The sequence below is a fragment of the Dendrobates tinctorius genome, unplaced genomic scaffold (genome assembly GCF_039654945.1).
Source record: "Dendrobates tinctorius isolate UK_male_01 unplaced genomic scaffold, ASM3965494v1 ptg000019l, whole genome shotgun sequence".
NCBI classification, from domain to species: domain Eukaryota; kingdom Metazoa; phylum Chordata; class Amphibia; order Anura; family Dendrobatidae; genus Dendrobates; species Dendrobates tinctorius.
In genome coordinates this window covers 29014785-29041264 of record NW_027361687.1, presented here as the reverse complement: position 1 = coordinate 29041264, position 26480 = coordinate 29014785, and the positions used below count along the sequence as shown (strand labels likewise).

Here is a 26480-nt window from a genome sequence, read left to right as displayed (position 1 = left end):
ATGTCCTAGAAAGCCAGCAATTCTGTGTGTATAGGGATAAAATAAGGAAGAAAAGTCTGAAATCAATGAGCATTTTTGCCATTATTGATGGATCTGCCTCTGACCTCGCTGCCTCACTCATTTCTGCTGATTCAGAAGCTGCTGAAAAGAAACAAACAAAAGGAACCGACCAGTTACTGTGGATGCCCGGCTTGTTCTGCCATTTACTGGGGGGGCCGTTAATGCAGATGTGTATGGGGCAGTGTACCCATCGTTATGTTGATATATGGCTTATAGTTTAGTCTGTGTAGTCGAAAGTTTGTGACCCCTCCACATCACACCAACAGGAGCTTTTATTCTGCATCCATAGCATAGACCTGAATATGGAGTTGGTTACTTCTATGCAGGTATAACAACTCCTGCTTCTCTGAGAGAACTTTCTAAAAATTTTGGTAGTGTTTTTTGGATATTTTACTCCTTAATCCCGAAGAACATCTGTGAGGTTAGACATTGATCTTGGATCGCAATCTCTGTTCTAGTTGATCCCAAAGGTGCTAGATGAGGTTGAGGTGTAGGGGCTCTGGGAAGCCAGTCATGTTCTTCTACACCAAACTCGCCCAACTGTGTATTTATGGACTTCGTGCACTGGACACAGTCATGGGCAACAGAAAAGGGCCTTCCCCATGCTCTTCGCGAAGAGTTGGAAGCTGCAATGTCTTGTGCTGAAGATTTCCATCACTGGAACTAAAGGGTCTAGGCCCACACTTGTACAACATCCCAGAGCATTATCCCTCCCCCAAACGGTACCGCATCAGTCAAGCGGTAACGTTCTCCTGGCATTTACCAAATCCAGACTCGTCTGTCAGACGCCCGATAGATAAGTGTGATACATCACTGCAGAACACATTTCCTCCAGAGTCTAATGGTGTTGGCTGTACACCATTCCATCCAACGCTCTGCACTGTGCTTGGTGATGTAAGGTTGAATGCAGCTGCTTGGCCTTGAAGCTCCTGGCGGGTTGCAGTGATTGTACTGATGTTAAAGGGAATCCTGATCTTTTTGAGTTAATATGGGCATACAGGTTGTTTATAGCTGAAATTGGTCATACCTTTTATGCCTCCTGCATGTGTCCTTGTTCAGTAAAAATCATCTCTTGTACCTTCAATGTCCTAGGCTATGGGGCGCATGCTGCCCAGAAGATAACACTGCCTCCAGTATTCATTATACAAGTTTTCTCTAATCCACTCCATGACAGCACACAGGAGGTTGCCTCCCCATCCTAATTGGGGACAGGAAACAAGAGGTTTAAATAGCCCCTCCCCCTTTCCCTCAATCTCCAGTGTTTTCCTGTCCCTAAGGGATGACCAGGTTTTTTTCTGTGCGTTCCTGAGGGTAGGCTGGCGACACTCTCTTATGTACCTTTAAGCCGGGCAGCCTGGGTCGATCATCCCTGACCTTCCTCCCTCTGCTCCTCCTGCCTCGGGCGGGACTGTACCATCCTCCGGCGCCCCTGGCAATGCTGGATGGTGAAGAAGTGGCTGGGGGCCTCCCGTAGCCCCCAGACTCATAGCTTTTCTCCCCCTCGCCCCTGCATGCCGATGCTGGCTTCTGCACTCTCCGGCAGTCCGGGCATGCACAGGAAGTGACGAACACCGAGAGAGAAGGCGCGACGTCACATCGCCCTGCGTTCCATGGTGGAACACACCGCCATTTTGACGGGAAATTAGCACATTTCTAACCGGGGAAGGCACCAGAAGATAGGTCCTATCACTGAGGGGGAGAGATCTCATCCTGTTGGATGAAAAGAAGAGCTGTGTCTTGGTTCCTGTATAAAAGGACCCTGACGGAAGACTCCATATGGTAGGACTGAGGTTCTAAATGATGGTTGTGCCTTCTCTTAGATCTTCATCTGCAGAGCCCAGTGCTGACCCTGGCCCAGTGAGTATACCTGGTAAGGGTAAGCCCTTTGGCACAGGATCCATCCTTATGGGAATTTCCCTTCTCCTTTCTTCTAGGGAGACAAGGATCCTGCACCAAAATTAAGGGGAAAAAACTGCAAATCGCAAATGTTCCATCTGCAGCAAAAAAAAATTTCCCATCTGGCTACAAAAAAGCATTGTCAGATATGTACGGAGAAAATTGTCCGGGAAGAACAGCCATCCATGATGGATGAAGTGAGATACAGTCATCCCTAGCCACCTTCTCCCAGTCCTTTGCAGGGGGCCCCTCTGTTGCCCATAAAGAGGAAATATGCCCCTGAGGATAGCTGTGACTCAGAAGCTGAAATATCAGGTCTTGAGGAATAGACGGAAACCATCCCGCACAATCCAAGATGAGATGTTCGGTCGGCGAAAATCAAGAAGAAAGATGGTTTTTCCTATCCATCACCACATCCAAATTTTAATCCTGGATGAATGGGAATTCCCAGAAAGGAAGCTGAACATCCCAAGTGATATGAAGGATTGCTTTCCTCTAGATGAGGACGTCTCAAAGTGCTGGACTGAAATCCCTAAAGTGGATATCCAGGTGCCTAAGGTAGCCAAGAAAACTACGTTACCCTTTGAGGACTTTGAAGGACAGCTTATTGTGGAAATGTTGGGAAGCAACAGCAACCTCTTTTAAAGACAAATGTTGCATCCCCCTACGTCACGAGAACCCTATTTCTTTGGTTGCAGCAACTGGAAGGCCATATTAGGGGTGGTACCCCTAGAGGAAGACCTTCTGGCCTCTTTACCTCCCCTACAGAAAGCTGCTGGTTTCCTTGCAGACGCCTCTGCTGTGTCAGTTCTCATTGCCGCGAGGACGTCTGTACTCTCCAACATCACCTGAAGGGCAATTTGTTTAAAGATGTGGAGCAGAGACATCCTATCCAAATCTAAATTATGCCTTCAAAGGAGAATAAGTGTTTGGTCCTGCACTGGATGAATTACTGCAGAATGGTGACGGTCAAAAAGAAAAATCTTCCTGAACCCCCGTTCAGATAGAAAATGACGCCAAACGTCATCGGCACCCCGAACATTCACAAAGATTATGGCGGAAGTAGTAGCCTTCTTGAGGAAGCAAGACATCTGCATCGTTCCCTACCTGGACAACCTTCTCATCATTGCTCCCTTCAGTGCTACTCTAAGAGGGCGCCTCCACTCAGTTCTACATACCCTAACATCTTTAGGCTGGATCATAAATCGGGGGGAAATCAGACCTGAACCCATCAACTGAGAAAGTCTTTCAGGGAATCTGGCTCAAAAAGATGGACAACCGTTCCTCCAACTTTAGAGAATTGAGAGCGGTAGAGTAGGCCCTGAGAGCAGCAAAACCAATAATCCAGGGAACCCATGTCCGAGTCTACGCCGACAAAATGACCACTGTGACCCATCTACATCATCAAGGATGACAAAATTCAAAAGGCTTCAGCAGGTCTCACCAAGAATTTTCTGTTGGGCAGAACATCACCTCCTGTCTTTATCAGCTCTCCACCTAAAAGGATCCAATAACATCAAAGCAGACTTTCTGAGCAGGATAGATATAGACCAGGGTAATGGAGCCTCAGTACAAGAGTATTCCAGTTTATAACCCAAAAATGGGATCTCCCAGAGGTGGACCTGTTCGCAAACTGAGAAAACGCCAAAGTAGAGCATTATTTCTCCATAGCTCCAAACGAAGCCCAATCAAAGGTAGATGCCTTCTCTCACCCGTGGAGCTTCAGATTGGCCTACGCATTTCCTCCAATTCCATTGTTGCCAAAGACTCTGCAAAAGGTCAGAATGGACAGGGTCAAAACTACCCTGATCGCCCTTCTCTGGCCAAAGAGGAGCTGGTTCGGGGCTCTGAAACTGCTGAGCTCAGAAGCACCTCTGACCCTGCCACTGAACCACGACCATCTAAGTCAAGGTCCCATTTTTCACCTGGCTCCCCACAGCCTAAGCCTTGCAGCCTGGCTTCTTAAACCACAATCCTGAGAGCCAGAGGCCTCTCAGATGCCGTTATATCCACTTTACAAAAAAGTAGGAAACAGGTCACAAATGCCATCTACTCCAAAGTATGGAAGACTATGTCCTTTTCACCCTGACATGGCAAAAATTCTAGACTTCCTACAGGACAGCTTATCTAAAGGACTAAAACCCAGTACCTTGAAATGTCCAGGTGTCGGTTCATGTCAGCTGCCTCCAGAATCCATCCAAGGAAATCCAACATAGTTCCATCTTGGGATTTCAATATAGTGCTGAAAGGTCTAACTATTCCACCATTTGAGCCTATGGACCAGGTCCAGATACACAAACTATCCTGGAAAGCGGCCCTACTTGTAGCCATTACAACAGCAAGATGGAAGGGCGAGATTCAGGTCCTATCCATTAGGGAACCTTATTTAAGAGTTCTGGACGACAGAATAATATTCTGCCTAGACCCATCTTTTTTGACAAAAGTGTCTCCTGACTTCCACAGGTCCCAAGAAATAATTCTACACTCCTTCTCTGACAACCCAAAGGACGAGAGAGAAGCAGGATTCCATTCTCTGGATGTTCGATGGACTGTTCTCTTATACTTGAGTCAAGCAAAACATTGGAAGAAGGATCAGAATCTTTTTGTCCAGTATGGTGGACAAAACAAGGGAAAGAGCCTCCCAAGAGCTCTCTGGCAAAATCAAAAAAGCAATCATGGATACTTATAGAAATCAGGACCTGTCTCCTCCAGAATCGCTAAAGGCCCATTCCACTAGAGCCATCGCTGTCTCCTGGGATGAAAGGACCAATGCGTCCATTGAGCAGATCTGCAGAGCTGCTAGCCTGGTCCTCGGTCCATACCTTCACTAAAAGCTACAGATTAGATTTAATTTCTATAAGAGATCTAGACTTTGGCAGGAAAGTCCTCCAGGTTGTTGTTGTCCCTCCCTAACCATTATTCATTGGTATTTCTCCTGTGTGCTGTCGTGGAGGGGATTAGAGAAAATAGAATTACACTTACTGGTAAGTTGGTGTCTTAGGGCCCCATCACACATAGCGACGCACCAGCGATATGACCTTGTCAGGATCGCTGGTATGTCGCTACATGATCGCTGGTGAGCTGCCAAACAGGCAGCTTCACCAGCGATCAGCACTAGCGACACGCGGGTAGCAAGCGATGCACGTCGCTTAGTTACCCACTGTGTACCTTAGTTACCAGCGCGCTGGTGCACGGAGCTGGTAACCAAGGTACACATTGAGTTTCTAAGCGGCGCGCGGCACTTAGAAACCCAATGTGTACCTTGGTTACCAGCTCCCTGCACCCAGCGCGCTGGTAACTAAGGTACACATCGGGTTGCTAAGCGCTGCGCGCCGCTTAGAAACCCCATGTGTACCTTAGTAACCAGCGCCAGCTCGCTGATCGCTGGTCTCCCACCTGTCACACGCAGCGATGCGTGCTGGCCAGCAGGAGACTTGCGATCAATAAAATGTCCTGGCCATTCCAGGACGATCAGCGATGCCCGGCAGGGGGGCCGGTCGATGGTAAGTGTCACACACAGCGATCTCGCTTGTGAGATCGCTGTTGCGTCACAAAATTTGTGACTCGACAGCGATCTCGCTAGCGAGATCGCTGTGTGTGACAGGGGCTTAAGACCCTCCACGACAGCACAGGTAATTCCCCCTATTAAAGTTATGTTCATTTGATTCCTTTGTGTAAATAAACTCAAGCATTCATTCTGTGTGGTCCTTGGATAACACTGGGGATTGAGGGAAGGGGAGGGCTATTTAAACCTCTTGTTTCTAGTTAGGATGGGGAGGCAACCTCCTGTGTGCTGCGTGGAGCGTCTTAGAAACCAAATTACCGGTAAGTGTAATTCTATTTTCGCCTCCCCTTCTCTTCAAACATCCTTTTGCCATCATGTGCAAGGCCAGAAATCCTGCGCATTCTGCTTGCCGTCTCTCCTCTGCACTGTTCTGCCGTTCTGTGGACACTTTCTTCAATTTTTATATGCGTAGGTGCCGAGGAGTCCCTGTGATCTCCAGCACACAGTAAAGGTGAATTCCCCAGAGTGCAGAGTAGTGACGACAAACAGAAAGCGCAGGCGTGGGATTTCCAGACGCGCATATTATGTCAAAGGGACGTCTTAAGAAACTAGGAGGAGAAATCTTGTATAATTGAAGACCAGGGGCAGTCTTATCTTCCGGGCAGCCTACATCGAAGCTATAAAAGATGATTTTACTGAACAAGGCCACATCCAGGAGGCATACAGGTGGGACTAATTTCAGCTGCATACAACCTGTGTGCCCATATTATTAACCAAAAAGCCAAAAGGTTGATAGGTTCCCTTTAATTCCAGAGGAGGTCTGGACTCTGCAGTTATGGGGTCAGCAGAGCGTTGGTGACTTTTCTGCCCTCTACTCCTCAGCACTTTGTGACCCCGTTCTGTAACGTGATGGGGGTCTCCACTTTGCATTGCTGCTGTTCCTTCCACTTCTTATTAATAACTCGTAGGTGATGAGGGCAGAAATGTCATGAACAGACTTGTTACACCGATGAATCCTATTACTGGATCGTGCTGGTGCCAGTGAGCTTTGCACCACCATCCATTTTGTCACGTTAGTAACGGCAGACGGCATGGTGGGGGACCGGTGGTTATACACCAGGGGGCAATGAGGGTCATGGGGTCGGATATTATACACCAGGGCCATGGGGTTGGATGTTATATACTGTTGGCAATAGGGTCAGATGTTATACACTGTAGGGAAGGTGGCAAAATGTAATACGGGGGGGTGATGGGACAGGGTGAGAAACCTGAATCAAATGATTAAAAAGAGTAACATCACTTTTGTCTGTATAGTGTTTGCTTTGGTTACTGCAGCAATGATGAGATGACCGCTGCAGCCACTCGTTGGCAACTGCACAAGACTTCAGTCCAGTGATTGGCTGCAGTGGTCACGTGTTGTAGTTGTGATGTCACCACTGCAGCCTGTCAAGGACTAGAGCAATGGCAAAAATGCAGCAGTTCACCTGGGGGAGGGTAAGTATTGATTTGTTTAGTATTCTCTACCTCTCCAGTCCTATGGTAAATTAAAATGAAGACCTAGACAACCCCTTTAATTGTTGTAATTAACTGTCACCTATCGGCACCTTATTATTATGTCATTGTTTGGAAAGGTTACTAAATTCCTCTAGACGTGTAATTATGTCTCCCAGTATCTTCACAATTCCCCAGTTATATAGGACAATCTGACAACATGTGGAAAGAACAAGGAGTGCAGCACTCGTATTTATAGCATTTACAGGAAATAAGGTCATTTCTTCCATGAAAAGCCTTTTTCATAGGAACAGACCAGGAAATGAAGGAAAGAGACTGGCAAATAGAGTGAAGATCACACCCTGTAGGCCTTCATCGGGCCAAGTGTCTACAGGATAAGAATGGTGCATTGCACAACTCATGTGTGATCAATATGGACACGTGTGCAAGGGCTGTTTTTTACCCAACCTTTCCCTTTTGAATTTTTTTGCCCTTGCTCTTGTTTTTCCCTGAACTTTTTTCCTGTGCACTTTTTTTTTTTTTGCACGTTTTCTATCCAACTTTCCCATGCATTTTTTTTTTTATGCCCCATGCAATTTTTTTTGTTCTGTTTTGTGATGTAGTAATATTCCCATATGCCTTTACATATGAAAAGAATGCTATCTGTATGAAATATTTGCTGACATTTATGTGTTGATGTATGTATTTGGGAAAAATATTATAATACTGCCATAAAATCCATAGATTGAAATCTGCTTACTGCCATCAGCATGATTTTGTACAGACTGTTTCCTATGATGTTAAAAAGTTGACTATTTGGGGTTGTGTTGTCTCCTGCGTTAGTGAATGTGCACTTAGTTTTCACGTACATAGATGTATTACTGACTAAAAATTATTTTTCAATTTTGGCTTCTACATCCTCTCTGTATGACAGTACATAGGAGCTCATCTGATGGCGCAGGGTCGATAACATTTTTGTCTGCTCTCCTGAACCATGTTCTAAGTTGGTTTATGGCCAAATTCTAAGGTTCATAACTCAGTCTATAAGGTGTAGGAGCTATTAGACCGGGATCACACATGCGAGGAATACGGCCGAGTCCCGCATGTTAATACCCGGCACTTGGGAACGGAACGTGTGGCTACATGTATTGCTATGCGGCCACACGCTCGGCTCCTGAGTGCCGGCGGCAGTGCCGGGTGTTAACATGCGAGACTCGGCTTTATTCCTCGCATGTGTGATCCCGGATTTAGAAAGATAAGCATTACAGACATTGCCATCAGACAAGCTCACTGACAGATTCACTGGTAAATCATTTGGCTGATTGCTATGTACAATGATGCTTAGAGGATGTAGAAGCTGAATGGTTCAAAATGTTTAATGAAACGCTATTACAAAAATGCTCAAAAACTTGTTCTTGTTTTTTAACCCTGATTTTGGTAAACCCGATTCTGAGGCATATGAAATCTGAGTATAATCATGAGAGACAAAAGTGACGATTGCTTTGAGTGCCACGGCATAAAATGAGACTCAGTATGGTTTCCTCTACTCAATACAGTGGTGAACGTAGTGGAGCGAATCCAGCCTCAAGTGAGGGCTGAGACATCTTCAGGGCCATAAAAATACATTTTTGTCCTCTAATGGACTCTTTGGACAAGGGGATTGCTTGTGATCCACTTTAAATGCCTCAAGTGGTTTCCCTTGATTTACAGTTGCCGCTTGAAATGGAAAATTTAACTTTCCCATTAGTCAATTTTAAGCAAAGCATGAAATACGTGTTTCCAGCCAAGAGATTTTCTAAAAATGTGTTGCTTGATAAAGAATGACAAAAATTTTTTTTCTGTACTTGTTTGTTTTTTTAATTTTCGCACATAATTTCCTTTTTGCTGTCAAAGCAAACGGTAACAAGAAAAAAATACTTTCACATGAACAAGTCAAGTCTGTAAAGAACCCATATGCCCATATTGGTGAGACATCTCCAGGAGCCAGGTGCATCACTACTGTTTTTAGTCCCCAGAGTTGCTAAGTATCTTCCTGTTCTGCCTTGCAACAATCTCTTCAAGCTCAGAGTGGTCACGGACCGCTCCTGCACGCCAGACTCCTGCCTCCTGTGATATCACATTATCAGAGCAGTGCCTTCTCTTACTCTCTGTTTTGTCTCTGGTGCATCACTGCTCACATCATGTTGAAAGAAAGCCGGCTTCCTGCTGCAGACAGCTAGCTGTCCACCAACATGATGCTGACTCTCTCTCAATGTGACATCACAGGAAGCAGGAAAATGGGCCTCCCCAGGAGAAGTGCGGGGCCACTCTGAGCCAAGAAAGATTGGTGCCTGATAGAACAGGCAGAGAGGTAGCAACTACCTAGGTGTCAGAGTTCCCAAAGTCACTTATAATAACCATCTAGTTCAAATCGTTACTATTATATGTGAATCACTTTGTAAGTTCCAAGAAATAATCATTGTTTTTAGGAAGGTGAAAAGTCGTGGTCTCTTGGAGTACTGTTACCACATCTGTGGTGTGAATCTATGGAAGACAAGTTTCATCAAGTATTACAGATTAATATAATAGCTCTAACAATAGCAAAACAATTTCCCGTGAAGCCAAGCCATGACTTCATAGAAGTACATAATTGTCAGTGACAGAGACCTTCAGAAGGTCCTTGGCTAACTTGGTAACCTCTTGTTACCAGTGGGGATAGGGCCCGAATTGCTGTCCCATCAGGATTTTTGTCAGATTGAATATTTACTGTATTTTCTTTGTCGCATTGGTTTGGAAAAGCTTTATTTACAACTTTTCCTATGTCGGTTGTTTCTTACTTTGTGACCACTCTGTGGTCTCTTTTCTGTCTGCAGCTGAGAAGGTATCCTCCCTGGGGAAAGATTGGCACAAGTTCTGCCTGAAGTGCGAGCACTGCAATAAGACACTTAATCCTGGTGGACATGCTGAGGTAAGGTCCTACCCAAAGAAAAAACAATTATTGGACTGCAAACTATTTGGTATGTCCATATGAATTAGTACTTTTCATATGGGTTCATGGCAAACCTGTTTTAGAATGAATTATGCACCGATTGTTGAAATGCAAAGTAGTTCTCAATCTCCGAATTCAAAGACATCTGAGCGCGCCACCCAAAAACTAAACACAAGGGTTGTACGGCAAATCTGTGATTAATAAGCAATAAATTTTGGGAGACAATAAAAAAAAAACGGTAATGAAGCTTTATTTGCGCCCAAAAGTTTATACACCAAACTCATCCTTCCACCGGTAGGTCGTTGATGAAGTCTGGACTGAGTGTAATTCACCAGTTTATAATATATATAAAAGGGACACTGCTGATTTTTTGGGAAATAGAATGAGACCAGCTTTGCCAAGGACCTGGACAGTTTAGGGTTTTGTGCTTTCATTTTTTTTTTCATGACTTCTTCCAAGAGCCATACATTTTTTTTCCACCGACATAGCCATACGAGAGCTTGTTTTTGCGGCATGAGTTGTATTTGTGAATGACTCAATTAGTTTTACTATATAATGTATTGGAAAAACTGACTAGAGAAGGAAAGCCAGCTCACCGTATATACGAGTCCAAAATGCACGGAATGACGCTCCGACAAACGTCAAAGCCTCCATATGTTGGAGCAGCGTGGAGTTGCATACAAATCTAGCAACTTTTGGCATTTTCAAGCCTGCATTGAATCGGCTCTGCCATAATGAGCAGAACTGTGGAGAACCCGGGCAGGATACTGAGGAGGACCCGGGGCAGGATGGGGGTTGTGGCAACGTCTGCCCGTTCAATTCATTAAAAGTGCTGGCGTTTTTAATGCAGAAGATGCTCCAAATTCATCAAGTGCTGTGCACCTCTTAGTGAATTCGGCACCTTGTCCTCCAGCACGTCTTAATACATTGGCCCCTATATGTTTTGGTAATTGTACTGACCTGGATAATCAATTGCCAGGTCATTTTTTCCACACCATGGATGATGTAAAAATGAAATCCAAAAAACAATGGCGAAATTGGGGGATTTCATCACTAATTCATCCGCCTGGATTTTTTTTCCCTTGCTTTTCAGGTAGATAACACTGGAAAATAAATATGGTCATTCAAAACTGCACCTCATCCCGCAAACCACAAGCCCTCATACAGCCATGTCAATGGAAACATAAAGTTATGATTCTTAAAAGAAAGGGAAGAAAAACAAGCCTTTTTTTGCAAAGAGCTTGTACGCAGTGCGCATTTCCTACCGTTGAGCAGCGGTGGTCGGTTTCCAAGGCAACAAGGTGAAGCAAAGAAAAGTGTAAATATCTCAAGAACTAGTGAACATTTTAAGAAGCAGTAAATTGCAAATTTCCTTATATTTACAAGCTCTTTCTGGCAATACTTGTTCATGAAGATGAGGATAACCCCTTTAAATTTATTGAGCTCACATAGTAATATTGCTGTATATTGGCATTGTAGTATTTTATACTGAAACTACATTTCTTGAAGGCCAAGTGACACATTTAGGAAGACAGATTTTTTTGGTGCCTCTTAATATACTGAGCCCAGGAAAAAAACAAACTGTAGTGTCGGACTCAATAGTTTCCCAGTCAGCGGGATGCCATGATTTGGGATATGGTGTGAAGTTTTCTGTGCCTCCACACGTCCAGCTGTGACTTCTCTGATTTAGAAACATTAGCATGTTCGAGCCTTTTCACGGCTTAGAACTCTTCTCCATTTCTTGTTTGGTTGCCATGGAGACCCTCCATTTCCACGCCACGGACAATAGAAATATTGTCTGTGGTTGGGAACAGGTGGTTCCCAGGAGTGCGCTGTAATCCGAAAATGACTCTGGGATTGGAGCAGTTAGCCATGCATTACGTTTCACGTCGCTTGTTTTCCTTCTGCAAATCTGAGGTTTCATCACAGATAAGATTTACACCCTTCTTGAGAAAGCATAATTATTTACCTCTCCAGATTTATAATGACTTAAGTCATTAATTTGGCTGAGACTTTAACATTTTTTGGAACATTTCATATCAGAGTGGGGTTAAATGGTTAGGAGATCGAGGAAAACTTAGTTACCGTTTAACCCCCTTCACGACCTATGAAGTTGCATCCCTCCCTTTGATACGGGCTCTGGTGCTGAGCCCGCATCTTTTCTGGCACATGACAGTTGATATGATCAGTCTAATAAGCTGTTATATGCCCCTAACAGCTGCTGGTGGAATCGCGATCCACTCACAGCTTTTAAAATGTTAAATGCCCCTGCTTTGTCAGTGTTTTTAAGTATTTTGAGAATTGTAGTCTTTCTAACATGCAGCAAAGGATGTTGTGCACAAGAGTCAATGCATCATCGATTAGGAATGAGACTCGCTGAAGCTCCGGATCACAGTAAGATTTAGCATCACATTTAGACCTACCATGTGCTGCTTTGTCAGTGCATTTGTCACCACAAGTGAGGAGCAGATGAGTAAATCGGAGGACTATAGGGTGGAGCTGTCCTTTTTGCACAGGGCGAGCATTTTCCATCTGTGTCTGCTGTGACATCTGCAGGCCAACAGTGCGGAATCTGAAGTATGTCCTGATACTCTGCATATAGTTATCTGATTATTTCCGTCACTTAAAGGACCAAGCCTGACAATAACATTTTCTTTTCAACTCCATAAAATAGGATTTATCTTTTTTCCTTAAAGGTACTCTGTCAGCAGTTTTTTTCTGTGTAAACTGAGAGCAGCATGATATAGCAGCAGAGATTGTGATTCCAGCTATGTGTTACTTACTGGGCTGCTTGGTGCAGTTACCCCTGTTTCTCTGCTGTACATGCCAGGTCTAGCACACACCACTGATTGGCAGCTTCCTGTGTACATTGTCAGCAAGTTACCAATCGGTGATGCGGGCAGGGTTACACAGATTAACAGGACTACTGTGCATGTGAGACCTAGTCCTGCAGTGATGGGCTCCTGCTGGTAAAACACTGTTTGTAATGGAAATAGAACAAGCTGCTGAGCAAGTGGCACATCGCTTGAATCGGACTTGCTGCCTCTACATTATGCTGTTTTCAGAATAAATAGCAAAAATCTGCTGACAAATTCTCTTTTAATAAGAAGCTGGACAAGCCAGATATCCAATATTCATAGCAATAATTATTTATTTTATTTTGCCCTTCATTCCACAAAATAGAAAGTTTTAGTTTTTTTTTATTTCTTTGCTTCTTTTAGCTTTGATTACTGAACATAAATACATAAATCCAGTTTAGAGCAACTTTTCTACTATTGCTTCCATCTTGGAAATGCTATGCAATCTTTGGGCAGCATGTTTATGGAGCAGGACGAGCTGGAACAATGGACATATAGGTTTGTGTTTTATTGCTATCACTGGAATTGGTGTGAATGGATATCTGGGGAGCTCTGAGAAGCGCTTCTACCTCCCAGCATCCGTGACTCTTCTTGTGATTAGCCAGCCTGGAGAGGCGGGATGTCGTGCCAGGCCGGATAATAAAAAGTAGAGTCGTGGATGCCAGGAAGTAGGAGGCGCTTCTCGGGCTCCGTTCGAGCAACCACAGACTATTGACGTTGCAGATGGCCCATCATTGCACCAATTCTAGAAATCACAGCTCATTCTAGGTTTAGGAGTCCAGTCCTCACCTCTGATTGGCCGATCTATTTGCATACAGGGATGGCTATACTCATTAATACTGAACTACAAGCCCAAAATGAATAAAAGACTTTTTCAAAGCTAGACCTTGACTATAACTTGTTGGTAGTGAGACTTGATATTCCCGATCATATATTAATTTGCAGTATCAGATTACATACATTAGTTGGCAGATGAAGTAACACAGACTCTTTTTAAAGTGTAGATCAAATACCACAAACACTGCGGCTATAGAGACGTTTAATTGCTGGGTTCCTGCTCACAAAGAATCTATTTTTTGCTTCACAAGAAGCTTTGCCAACGTAAAATGATGTAATGTAAAAACAACACGTATGGGCCAAAAAAGAACCCTAAAAGAATACACAAATCAGTGGTTATGATAACAATATGCAGTTGATACTTCAAAATATTTCTAACACCATGGTTAGTTTATAATTGAAAATCCAAGAATACTGTACAGAAGGAAACCATGAACGAACGATTCTTGTTAGGTTAGCCCAGAGGCACATAAAATAGTATACTATTTAAAACCGGCACATAGCTGTTCAGGGTCCGGTTGCTGATAGCCCCTGCGATCCACAGATTTGGGCATTGGAATCCCGAAAATAGGTTTCTGCAGTTCCGTTCTGAATAGAGCGCAGATATATGGGAATGCACAGGCTCCGCTCCATGCATTGTTTATCGGATTGCCGAGTACAGCTTTTCCGGCAGTTCCATAAACGATGAATGAAGCAGAGACTGAGCATGCACATCTCCACTCCATTCAAAACAGGTGTTGCAGAGCCATTCTCTTGGTATTGCTGGGGGTCAGACAGTTGGGGATTACGGTAACTTGGGTTTTTTGGGAATAACCCTTTAACTCAGCTGATTTTATTTTAGTCCTCAAAAACCACTTCACAGGAAACGCAAATATAGCCCTCGTTCAGCTCAAAGTACAACATAAAGCATAAAGTCCATGCAATAGTGCTGGTTGGGTCGCCTGGCTTAGAGTCCCAGCTTCTTAGTCCTTTAGCAACCATATTCAATCCAGGAGATCTGCACACCTCCATACACACAGGCACATGTGAGACAAACGGCGCTCTCAATTCACAAAGTGAACCACACCCAGGTGTGGAGATATGGTGAGCAGCAGTCTCTCCCAACTCATCAGCTGCTCACAATAAATCTGTCATGACCAATGTACGATATACAATACGAAATAATATTGTGGTAGTGTTAGCCAGAAAAATCGATGTAAATACTTATGTCCCACAAAAAGAGAAAAGTATTCAAGGGGTGATACCTTTATTGGCTAACCAGAGAAATTATATTTGCAAGCTTTCAGGGCTCAAAAGGCCCCTTCTTCAGGCTGTATTACAAGTGAATTACTGAGAAAAGATGGCAACATTTAAATAGAAATTACAAAAGGAAATGAGGTGATGCTTGCTAGAGATAGGCCAAGGAAATCAAATTAAGGTTTTTGTTATACATGCAGTATGGTAGACTTACATTCCAATACATATAGTATGATGGCCCCACAGCTCCTTTGCATACAGGATGATGGCACCTCAGCCTCCCTTACATACAGCCCCCTGCATATAGTATTATGGCCCCATCGGTCCCCTATATACAATATTATGGTCAAACAGCCCCCTACATACAGTATGCATGTCAAACAGCTCCCCTGAATAGGATATGAAGGACTCACAGCCCCGTACCTACAGTGTGATAGCCCCACAGCGCTCTTTATACAATTTAATGACCCTACATTCCCTTACATATAGTATGATATCCCCACAGCTCCTTATATATAGTGTGAAGGCCCCACAACATGCTAAAGTTTTATGGCCTCACCACTCCCTTACATACAGAATGATGGCCCAACATCCCCCTTACATATAAAATGATGACCCCGTACAATATGATGGCCACACCTTACATACAATATGATGACCCCACAGTCCCCTTATGTACAATATGATGACCCCACAGTCCCCTTATGTACAATATGATGACCCCACAGTCCCCTTATGTACAATATGATGACCCCACAGTCCCCTTACATACAATATGATGACCCCACAGTCCCCTTACATACAATATGATGGCCCAAAAGCCCCCTTATGTCACGGCTAGATGTCAGGTGACTCGGGACCAGGGGCTTCTACCCTGTCCCTAACACTAGGGGGCGCTCTAGCTCGCCCTATTCCCCTAGTTACTTCTGAAGGTGGAGGTGACGGGGCCACCAACCTTGCCTTATCTTCTGTATCTGCCCTCCGTTTGTACCCTTGCCCCACCTAGGGAAGAGGGGACCTGCCGTGCACCGCAGTTCACCAACCAGATAACAAGGCAACATGAACAAGGGCAACTGAAAATACCAGGCTTACAAATATTCACTCACATATATCAAAGGAATGAATCGGGGAGTGGAGGACAGGGAAAAAAAACAAAGTAAGAGAAGGGAAGGGAATTATTACACTTACAAACCCAAGCAACAGTCACAGATAAATTCACCAAACTCCTCATATAACCACCAAACAACTCTCCTCCAAGACATGCAGCATCAGCTGTCTCTGACGATGTGTTTGAGTCAAGACCCAGATTATATAGGGGATAGGAGTGTCTAACCATTCTCAGCTGAGAGCTCAGACTCCCAGAGCTCCCAACATGGCCGGTTAACCCCTGTTCTGCCAAAAGAAATTAAAACCATTTAAAAAGAAATGTGAGGTGCTTCTTTTCAGCGCAGGAGTAGGAGAAATCAGGCGCTGCAGTCTTCTGGCTCCTCTCTGTTGCGGTAACCCTGTGACTCCTTACATACAATATGATAGCTTCACAGCCCACTTACATATAGTATACAGACCCCCTACATACAATGCCCCCACAGCGCTTACGTCCTGACGATCGGCTCGTCTCCTGTCCAGAATTATTGCTTGGAGATCCGCTTCAGCAGGTATTACGTGACTGCGCACAGCGAGCTCTGTGGCTGCATTTGATATTCTGTGAGGTCACTGGGACTGTCCTTCTGCCACCCAGCCCTAACTCACCCCTTGGCAAAAAATGATGCAGCTCATGGGTCACATGTTTAAGGGTACCGTTACACCTAGCGACTCACCAGCGATCCCGACCAGCGATATGACGCGGTCAGGATCGCTGGTGAATCGCTGGGTGGTCGCTAGTGAGCTGCCACTCAGGCAGATCTCACCAGCAACTTCGCAGGGGACGGGGATCGCTACTTACCTGTCAGACGCGACGATCCTGCATCCTCCCGCCCGGCTCCACGCGTCGCTCGTCGTCACAGCAGGAAGCGCCGCAGGAAGTGGACGACGAGGAATGATCCAGCAGCTTCTCGCGCGATCAGCGATAACCAGCGGGGGAGCCGGTCAGAGGTAAGTATCACATGCAGCGATATCGCTAGCAGTATCGCTGTAACGTCACAAAATCGGTGACTTTACAGCGATATTGCTAGCGATATCGCAGTGTGTAACGGGGGCTTTAGACCCCTGACCTAGATAATGCAGTTACTTGTAATCAGAAGCTTTATACTACTTCTTGAAACCCTCACTCCTTATCACAGGAAAGATGTATATCTTTGTACCGTGTTAGCCAGTAGATAGAAAAATATTCAGGATTGAGAGTCCTCAGTAGTTGATACCTTTTAATGGCTAACTGAAAAGATGGTAACACATTGCAAGCTTTCGAGACTACTCAGGTCTCTTCATCAGGCTAGACTAATACAAAATCTGAAGTCACATATTTATGCACAATACAGCCTAGAAAAAATGCAATAGATAAGACAAGTGACGTGAAGCAGAACTATCAATATGGCAGAGGGAGAAACATAAATATAAACATTGGACCAGTTCATAGATAAGGAGTCCGGATGTTTTATGGTCCTCTGATTGGGGTCTAGTTCTTTGTTGTGATGCCCCCACAAGGTTTTAAAAGGAAATTCCTTAATTGATGTAAAAAGACATAAATCCATGCGACACATTCATTCCAGCACCTACAACCCAAATCTGGAGGTGCTAAGGGGAGCTGCACGGAAATTACAACCTTTACTACAAAAAGATGCCCGATTACAATCCATTTTTCCAGACCCCCCACTACTGTGCTTTAGGCAGCCCCCAAATTTAAGAAGCATCATTGACAGAAGCTCCCTGTCCTCTCCAACAACTGCAGGAACCTTTCCTTGCAACCAGAAAAAATGTAAAACCTGTCCATTTATAATGACCACGGACAAGATAAAGATCCCCAACTCACATCAGGACTACAAGATCCCAGGTACTTTCAGCTGCATTACATCTAATGTGGTGTACTTAATTATTTGTCCTAAATGTCCAACTGGGGGTCTGTATGTGGGGTAGACAGATCAAAAGCTTAGAACAAGGATGAATGCTCATCGTCACACAATAAGAGAAAAAAGAATGGATCTACCTGTGGCAAAACATTTCTGTATCCCTGATCACAGCAACGTGGATATGAAATTACTGGTATTGAAAGGTAACTTCAATTCTGAGAGAGAGAGAGACGAGTTTGGGAGTACAAATTTATGACGACCTTTGACACACTCAGTGCTGGAATGAATGTGTCGCATGGATTTATGTCTTTTTACATCAATTAAGGAATTTACTTTTAAAACCTTGTGGGGGCATCACAACACAGAACTAGACCCCAATCAGAGGACCATAAAACATCCGGACTCCATATCTATGAACCGGTCCAATGTTTATACTTATGTTTCTCCCTCTCCCATATTGATAGTTCTGCTTCACGTCACTTGTCTTATCTATTGCATTTTTTCTAGGCTGTATTGTGCATAAATATGTGACTTCAGATTTTTATTAGTTCAGCCTGATGAAGAGACCTGAGTAGTCTCGAAAGCTTGCAATGTGTTACCATCTTTTCAGTTAGCCATTAAAAGGTATCAACTACTGAGGACTCTCAATCCTGAATATTTTTCACTCTTTATCAGGTATATATGCTTGAGTCTACCTGTGACCACAATCTAATGACCTCATTTTGGTATTGTAATTTGAAGAGGCATTTTTCCATAGACTTGAATAATTCCTCCAGTCAGAGCCAGGTGTCGGTGAGAATGTTTATGTCTTGCGTCCCCACCATTTATATCACAGTAGATTTCTGCTTGAAATAATTGTACAGCTGAATTAATTTATATTCTAAGAAAAAAAAACATTGTGTGGTGTCTGCACTTCCAGATAGATCTTATTGTTTTAGAGTTTGCTGAAATAGGATCATGGTTCTAGTCTTGACTGTGCAGCAAAATGATCAGATTGCAATATATATTTAGACAGTGAATATCAATAATGTACAATTGGGGACTTTTTTTGCGAGAATTTCATTTTTGAAAGACTGGATATCCTGTTACGTACCATGAAGCTAGATCATCTTCCCTGACTTTGCCCCATGCACATGCACACTCATCCCATGTGAACATGCTTGCATCCTGCATGGAGAACTTATGGCAACTTATCTCCTTTGTGAGCTTAATTAAGGAAAGTGTTGATTCACTTTCTTATGATGGAGCATCTCTAAGATTTTACAAAATCTACTTCTCATCATAAAGTATTTGGAGAATGATGAATCATAAATGCTTGAGCTATACATATATTATTTTTTTTTTTATTTCGTGCTAGTTATAATACGTTTTCCATACCTCTTCATATCATTTCAGCATGATGGAAAACCTTACTGTCACAAGCCTTGTTATGCCTCATTATATGGACCAAAAGGTGAGCGATTTCATTTTAGTAGCATAATACTATATCAGCGGAGTGTGAATAATCTGGAGGTACCCTGCCCAGAGCTATTTTATAAGGATTGTGCTGGTGAAATGACTGGCTTGTTTCTCCAATGGAACCACAAAAGGGAAACAGAAGTCAAATCGATCATCGAAAACAAATAACTGAGTATAAAACCCCTGAAGAAGCAGTTTTCGGTGAAACGCAAGGTACGGTCTATCTCTATGCATGCTGGGAAGTCAGGAAAAGGATAGACCATGTTTTTTTTTCTCCAGGTTTTGTGTGAGAGAACAGGTATGCTTTAAATTTAATTAAAGAGTAAACGTAGTGGTTCAGTGATAAAATTGTGTTCACACCAAGATGGATTGATGTCTTCCTCCGTTTCACAGACGTTTTCACTGTTGAATATTTTAGGTGTTAATATTGGAGGTGCCGGGTCTTACATCTACAGGAAGCCAAGTGAAGACAAACCAACATCTCCTACTACTGAAGTAGCTCCAAAGGTGGAGGAGAGGAAAGTCAGCCCGGTTCCAAAGACTCTCAATAAAGGTAAGAGACTAAGAAAATGACATGCATCTGATTTTCTTACAATCTCTGAATTAATCTGTCAAAAAACAAAAAATAGTTAACAAACAAACATTTATAAGTATACGGCTGCTAATATCATTGTTGATTTACACACTTGCGATTCTTGGAAGATTCAGAAGAGAGAACAGAACCTGATTACAAGTCTCGTAAGATAAAGGTTCTCGCGGCTCTTGCTATATAGTTTTCCTCCCTTCATTGGATCACACAGTGGAATTGCTAAAAAAAAACGAGAAAATCCGCTTCAAGTATGTTACCCTCAATGTAAGACACAGCAAGCAAAGGATTGTATATGCTCACCTGCCTGGGTTGTGTGACCCGTCTTGTAATAATAAAGGACTGCTGCCTCAACGTCTGATTCATGCAGCGGTGGGAAGAAACTTTATTCAAGCCAAACAAGAAAAAAGAGAGGTAAATCCCAGGCGCTACCACAGAGTGAAGGCAACTTGGCGTTTCAGAAGTTGGGTTGATTCCTTCATCTGGTATAACATATATCTGAAGTCAACCCGACTTTGAAAAGCGTTGTATGAATGAACAAAGATACAGAGAACATACACCCTTGTCTGCACTCTGTGGCATCGCTTTTTTCCTTATTTGGTTTGAATACAGTGGAAATGCTAGCAGCATAGAGTATTATAGATGGAGAACAATTTCCCATTGTTTAACGCTCAGATCACAGTGACCCACAATAGTATCAGGTTTATTCTTCACAATGACAGTGCATACCAAGCAATAGATGTTTACTGGAGAGTAAAAAAAATAAAAGTTTTATAATTTATTAGTATATAGACGATATACTAAATAGTACAGTCTACAGAAGTTGTCTCTGGTTTGCCTTTCTTGGGTTAAACTTTTGATGTCCTTTCCCTTAGGATTGGTCATTAGTATCAGATCTGTTGGGGTCTGACACCTGGCACGGCTGACCATAAGCTGATATCTGGAGCTATGACTGCCGGAAGTTCATAGTGAACAGAGCCAAAATACCACAGCTTCATACAGTGTGTTGTGGTCATTCTTGGGTACTGCAGTTCAGATCACATTTGCTCCAGTGAGAGCTGAATTGCAGTACTTAGAATGGCCACTTCAAGTTGTATGTAGCTGTGCTGCCCAGGTCTGTGCACTGTGAGCTTTATTGGCTGTGGCTCTATGCATCATGTGAGGGATGGAGTGTATGGTGGAAGACCTCCACCAATATATTCAAATGATCGTTCATCAATACTATAGTCCAAGACAGTTTAGGGAATACATTAGCTTGGATGACACTAGAAAGACAGATTTCAATTTTTTGAATGAAACCTATTTTGCACGGTTTTCTAAGGAAGCATGGGCCTGAAGACTCCCTAGTACTTGGGTATTTGCAATGAGAACCAGAAACTTCAGCTTAGAAATAGTTTGCAAAATATACAATATAAATACAGTTTAAAGGGATTCTCTGAGAATTTGGTAAGTGACAGCCATCACATATTTTAAGCTGCAAAACATCCTAGTCATTTGTCAGGACTCTTACAGCCTGAAGAAACGCCGCTCAATTACTGTATCTCGACTGTCATGGGAGCAGCATCGTGAACAATATTAACTGATCTGCTCGCTCAGCTTAGGAACAGGGCTGAAGCAGTAGAAAAAAACAACTTCTCGTAGGCTGACAGAGTACAAGGGGCTTTTATTTTCCAGCATCATCTGGCTCACTGCTCATTTGTAAACCTTTTCTGCATGGAGACTCACTGGAACAGGAGAAAAAAAGACTGTTGTGCTCAATCAGCCTAGAAGTTTTTTTTTCCCTGCTCTAGCACCGTTCCTCTGTTGAGTGAGCAGATCTGTTATGGTTTACCACAATAATGCGAGAAACGTCTCAAGTAATGTTTCTTCAGGCTGCAACTCGTCCCGACATGTGACTTGGGACGGGTTGTAGCTTGAAATATGTGACTGCGGCCATTTTATCATATTCTTGGAGAACCCTTTAAAATATAAAGGGTATATATGTCAGTCCTCCAATATGATGACATCATTTTTAGACTTGTGCCATTTAGAAATAGGATATATTGAGTGGTAGTAGTGAGACGTTATGACTATATTAACTTTTTATAGACCAAAGATTCAGGTCCTCTAAGAACAGAAAATTTAGTAGAACTGAGAACTACAATCTATATAAAAAAATTTAAGGTGTAACCGTCTTTTTATTTTTTTTCCATAAATCAATAGAATACATGAAAATAAGAAACTATAACATATCTTAACAGAAAAATCCGATTATTTCATTTCCTGTACTAATTTAGCCTGAAAATTCTGACTTCAGTGGTTAAATCTGTATTCAGTGAAGACAGATTTTCATGTTACTGAGATAGATGGCAGTTGGTGCTCAGGAGATTCTATGGATACATGGGGAGGAGCTAGAGGCACAGAGACATTCTACTGCAAGTTCTCCTGAAACAAAGAGGGAGGAGCTAGAGGAAGACACATATTCTTTTCCAAATTCACTTGAAATGAGGAGGGAAGAGCTAGAGGAATACTGATATTCAACTGCAGATTCTCCTGAAATGAGGAGGGAGGAGTTGGAGGGAGAACAGATATTCTACTGCAAGTTTTCCTGAAATGTGGGCGAAGCTAGAGCAAGACACATACATTTCTGCAAGTTCTCCTGAAACGAGGAGGGTGGTGCTAAAGGAAGACAGACATTCTATTGCAAGTTCTCCTGAAATAAGGAGGGACAAGTTAGAAGATGACACAGACTTTCTACTGCAAGTTCTGAAACAAGGGGGAAGGAGCTAGAGGCAGACACAAACATTCTTCTGCAAGATCTGAAACGAGGGGGAAGGAGCTAGAGGCAGACACCAACTTTCTACTGCAAGTTCTGAAACGAGGGGGAAGGAGCTAGAGGCAGACACTAACATTCTACTGCAAGTTCCCCTGAAACTACAGTTAAACTTTAAATGAAAATAGCCTTTCTTTTTCCTTCCTTTGCCTTCTACAGTCTATGAATTTACCAGCTTGATAAACGGCTGTAGGTTGCTACACGTATTAGACTTAAGTCAGTAAAATCCAAAAATGTGGAAGGTGACTTGTATGCCATCTAATTTATAGAGTAAGTTCAGGCAAAGTTCTCTCACATATGTGAGACGAGGAAAGAAGTGAACATGTTGGATTTCTAAGGGCTCACCTATATAACTATTGTCTCTTTCAGCTTCAAGTATAACCACTTTTACAGGAGAACCCAATTTGTGTCCTCGCTGTGAAAAGAAAGTTTTTTTCGGTAAGATGTGTATGTGTTTAAATTGGGCCAGAAATGGCATCAGAACCGGAATTTTTATTATACAGCTGTTTTATGACTTTCTTAAGTTAAAGGGGTTTTCTAGCTTGTGCACAAAGTCTTACTACCACAATAACTGCCCCCCAAAAATGCTCTGACGCGCTCATAAGTATGACACTGAGTTCCATACAGTTAGACTGCAGAGACCTGTGTGTCGTAAGCAGTGCCATCCCGCCTCCCACCAATCCCGTAATAACAAAAACACCGACAAGCATGGATGGGTTGAACAGGTCGGTCACAGTTTATTAATAATAAGCAGAGAGAGGCAAGTACAATTCACAACGTTCTCACAGCTGTGGGCCCACGACCGCTGGGCACGTCGGCTGATGAGAGGTTACGAACCTTGCCGCCCTCTACACTACCGCTGTGACAAAATAAAAAGATAATGTGAATAGTAATTTTACACAAACCAAACATAATTTTTTTTTTTTTTAAACTATAGATTTTAAACAACATTTGCGCCGCACAATTGCTAATCTATAAGGGAGGGAGGGTGGGACAAAAGCTTCTAGGTATCAGGTGGAGAGGAAAGAGAAAGACCCCCACTCCAGCACCTGAATTTAACCCGAGGGTGTGGCCGGACGCCCCTTCCTCTCTTTCCGTTGGTCAGTGGGGCGTCCTAAATCATGGCATTACCTGGGGGGGGGGGGAGTAGTGGGAGGGGAGGCACTGCACGGAGTTCACTTATCATCAAATCCATGGGGGCTCTACAGTTAGAGAAACTATCCTTATTCAGTACAGTGCCTGCCAGACTGCAGAGACCTGTGTGTCGTAAGCAGTGCCATCCCGCCTCCCACCAATCCCGTAATAACAAAAACACCGACAAGCATGGATGGGTTGAACAGGTCGGTCACAGTTTATTAATAATAAGCAGAGAGAGGCAAATACAATTCACAACGTTCTCACAGCTGTGGGCCTACGACCGCTGGGCACGTCGGCTGATGAGAGGTTACGAACCTTGCCGCCCTCTACACTACCGCCACGGAGGATCATGTGTATGACCTACACAGGACTCCGACCCCCACACAACATCATTAAGGCCTGTTCAACCCCGTCCTGCAAATTAGTTAAAAACATATCAAGCCCGATATCTGTGAGATGAACGCCGTCCGGTCTCAGGAAGAGTGAGATGTCCTCTTCTAGATTGTGGTGGTGAACATCGATGCCATAGTTCTCTTTGACAAACGATGCCATCTTTACGTTTATCCTTCTCCTTGACTTGTCGATGGCCTTAAGGTCTTTAGCTCCATGCCAGACCGTTCGTGATATTATATCGGACCACACAACCACCATATCTGGTATAAGACAAACAGCCCGCTTTATGTCGGTTTTCATTGTCGTGAAGAGCTCCGCACCTGTTGTCTTGCACAAATCATTACCACCAGCATGTAACACCAATATCAGCGGCCCTTTTGCCATTTTAGAAATTTTTACCAACTCCGGGAAGATTTGATCCCACAGGAGCCCTCTGATGCCTCTCCAGTTGACCTGTATACGTGGGAGTTTAAAATTCTTTCCACCGGGGCGTATCTCTGCTCTTTTGCCCGCCCAATAAATAAAAGAATGTCCCAATACCCAAACTGTGGGCCTATGACCTCCTGTAAGAGACGAGATGTGGCCGCTCCGATTCTAAAAGAATGCGTCCCGTATTGTTTTGAGTCTACATCAACAGCTTGTAGACATAGCTTAAAAATTGTGTGAAATTGATATTTAGTAAGCGGGGACCCGTCGGTGTGAGAGAGAAAAAATCTACTTTCGTGCCTTATGGCCGCGTAGTGTCTGATTATCTTGACAGGGCATACGGGGCCGTCTACGGCCTTAACCAGGACCCACGACCCCCTACCGGTGGGGTCACATTTGGATTTTCGCACTCTAATGCGCAGAGCGTCGCTGCATATTACGAGATCCTCATTAATTAACCCGCCTACAAAAGCTGTTTTAGAATGCGGCACTAGTTCACTAATTCGCAGCGCCCCGAAGAATACGATTGCAAACGCTGCAGATATTAGGGCTGACTCATATTGAGACTTGCACACCGTTTTAGATATTGTTATAATGTCATGCAACAGACTTAAAGAAACGGGGCGACGACATTCCTGACTGGGTTGGAGCCTTTTCCAGCCTTTAACGGCTTGCTTTATGAAAAAATATTTAGTAACATCGGCCCATCCCACTAGCTGAAAGAAAAAGGCTACTCCCGATAAATGACGCTGCGCTAATGTGCCCGACGCACCTCTACTCCTGAGCTGATTCAGAAGTTCTACCACCACGTCGCATCTCGCCCGATCACAAGTATCGACTGACCTTCCTCTAATTAGCGAGCACCACTCTTCCCATGCCTTACCATAAACCTGCCAGGTAGCCGGTGTGACTGAGGCTCGGATCAAGGGCATCAGTGATTGGCCACTGTGTCCCAGAGGGAGGGAGGACACAGTAGGCCCGTTGGTTCTGCGTTGGGAAGGAAGACTTTGAAGGCCTGCCAATCGGAAGACAACAGAGAGTTACCCATCTTATCATCCACAGTAGACGTCACTCTGGCTCGGCACCAGATGTTGTGTCTAAGGCATAAAAGTGCAAGGCGGCGCAACAGCGCGAGGATTGGTGGCGATGATGAAGACATACTGTTCAAGCATTTAGCGCTTCCCGGGTTTTTTATAAGAAATCTGATATTTGCGTTATTTAGTTTGTCACCCCATAGTTCGACTGATGTCACTATGGCAAATATTTCCAACAAAACGGGGTTGCTGCCCCAGGTGGTAGCGGTCCACGGGACCGGCCATCTGCTTTTACACCATTGGTTGTAGTAGATTGCAACAAAACTATTTGTGAGATCCGCGCCCACCAGTAGACCTGGGGCGCTGTTTAGCATCTCATGAGACATGACACATGTATGGCCATTGTAGGTTTCCAAGAATGTTCTCCAGACGGCCAAATCCGCTCTCATTGAGCGATTAATTCTGATTCGGTGGCCCGGCTGGGCGATGCCCTTTGTAGCTAATGATAACCTGCGTGAGAAAGCCCTGCCGACCGGCATAACGCGACAAGCAAAGTTGAGTAAGCCTAGTAAGGACTGCATCTGCTGGAGGGTGACTTTCTTTTCAACAATGAAACTTTTTACTATCTGAAGTGTTTTTTCTAATTTATCCGCCGGTAAATGAAAAATCATCTCATTAGTATCTATTTCGATACCGAGGAAAGGGAGAACGTTACATGGACCGAGCGTTTTCTCCGGCGATAGTGGGACACCGAAACGCCTTGAAATAAATTTAAACTTCT

The 26480-nt window shown here is 43.7% G+C and overlaps 1 protein-coding gene across 1 annotated transcript in view; it reads left to right on the top strand.

The window, feature by feature from the left end:
• Positions 1–26480, top strand: part of LOC141082823 (cysteine-rich protein 2-like) — a 93105-nt gene that overhangs the window by 49369 nt on the left and 17256 nt on the right. Inside the window, exons 2-5 of the mRNA XM_073566793.1 lie at positions 9805–9899; positions 19249–19306; positions 19730–19864; positions 23079–23147. Coding sequence (XP_073422894.1) covers positions 9805–9899; positions 19249–19306; positions 19730–19864; positions 23079–23147 — 357 coding nt within the window. The remainder of the gene's footprint in view (positions 1–9804; positions 9900–19248; positions 19307–19729; positions 19865–23078; positions 23148–26480) is intronic.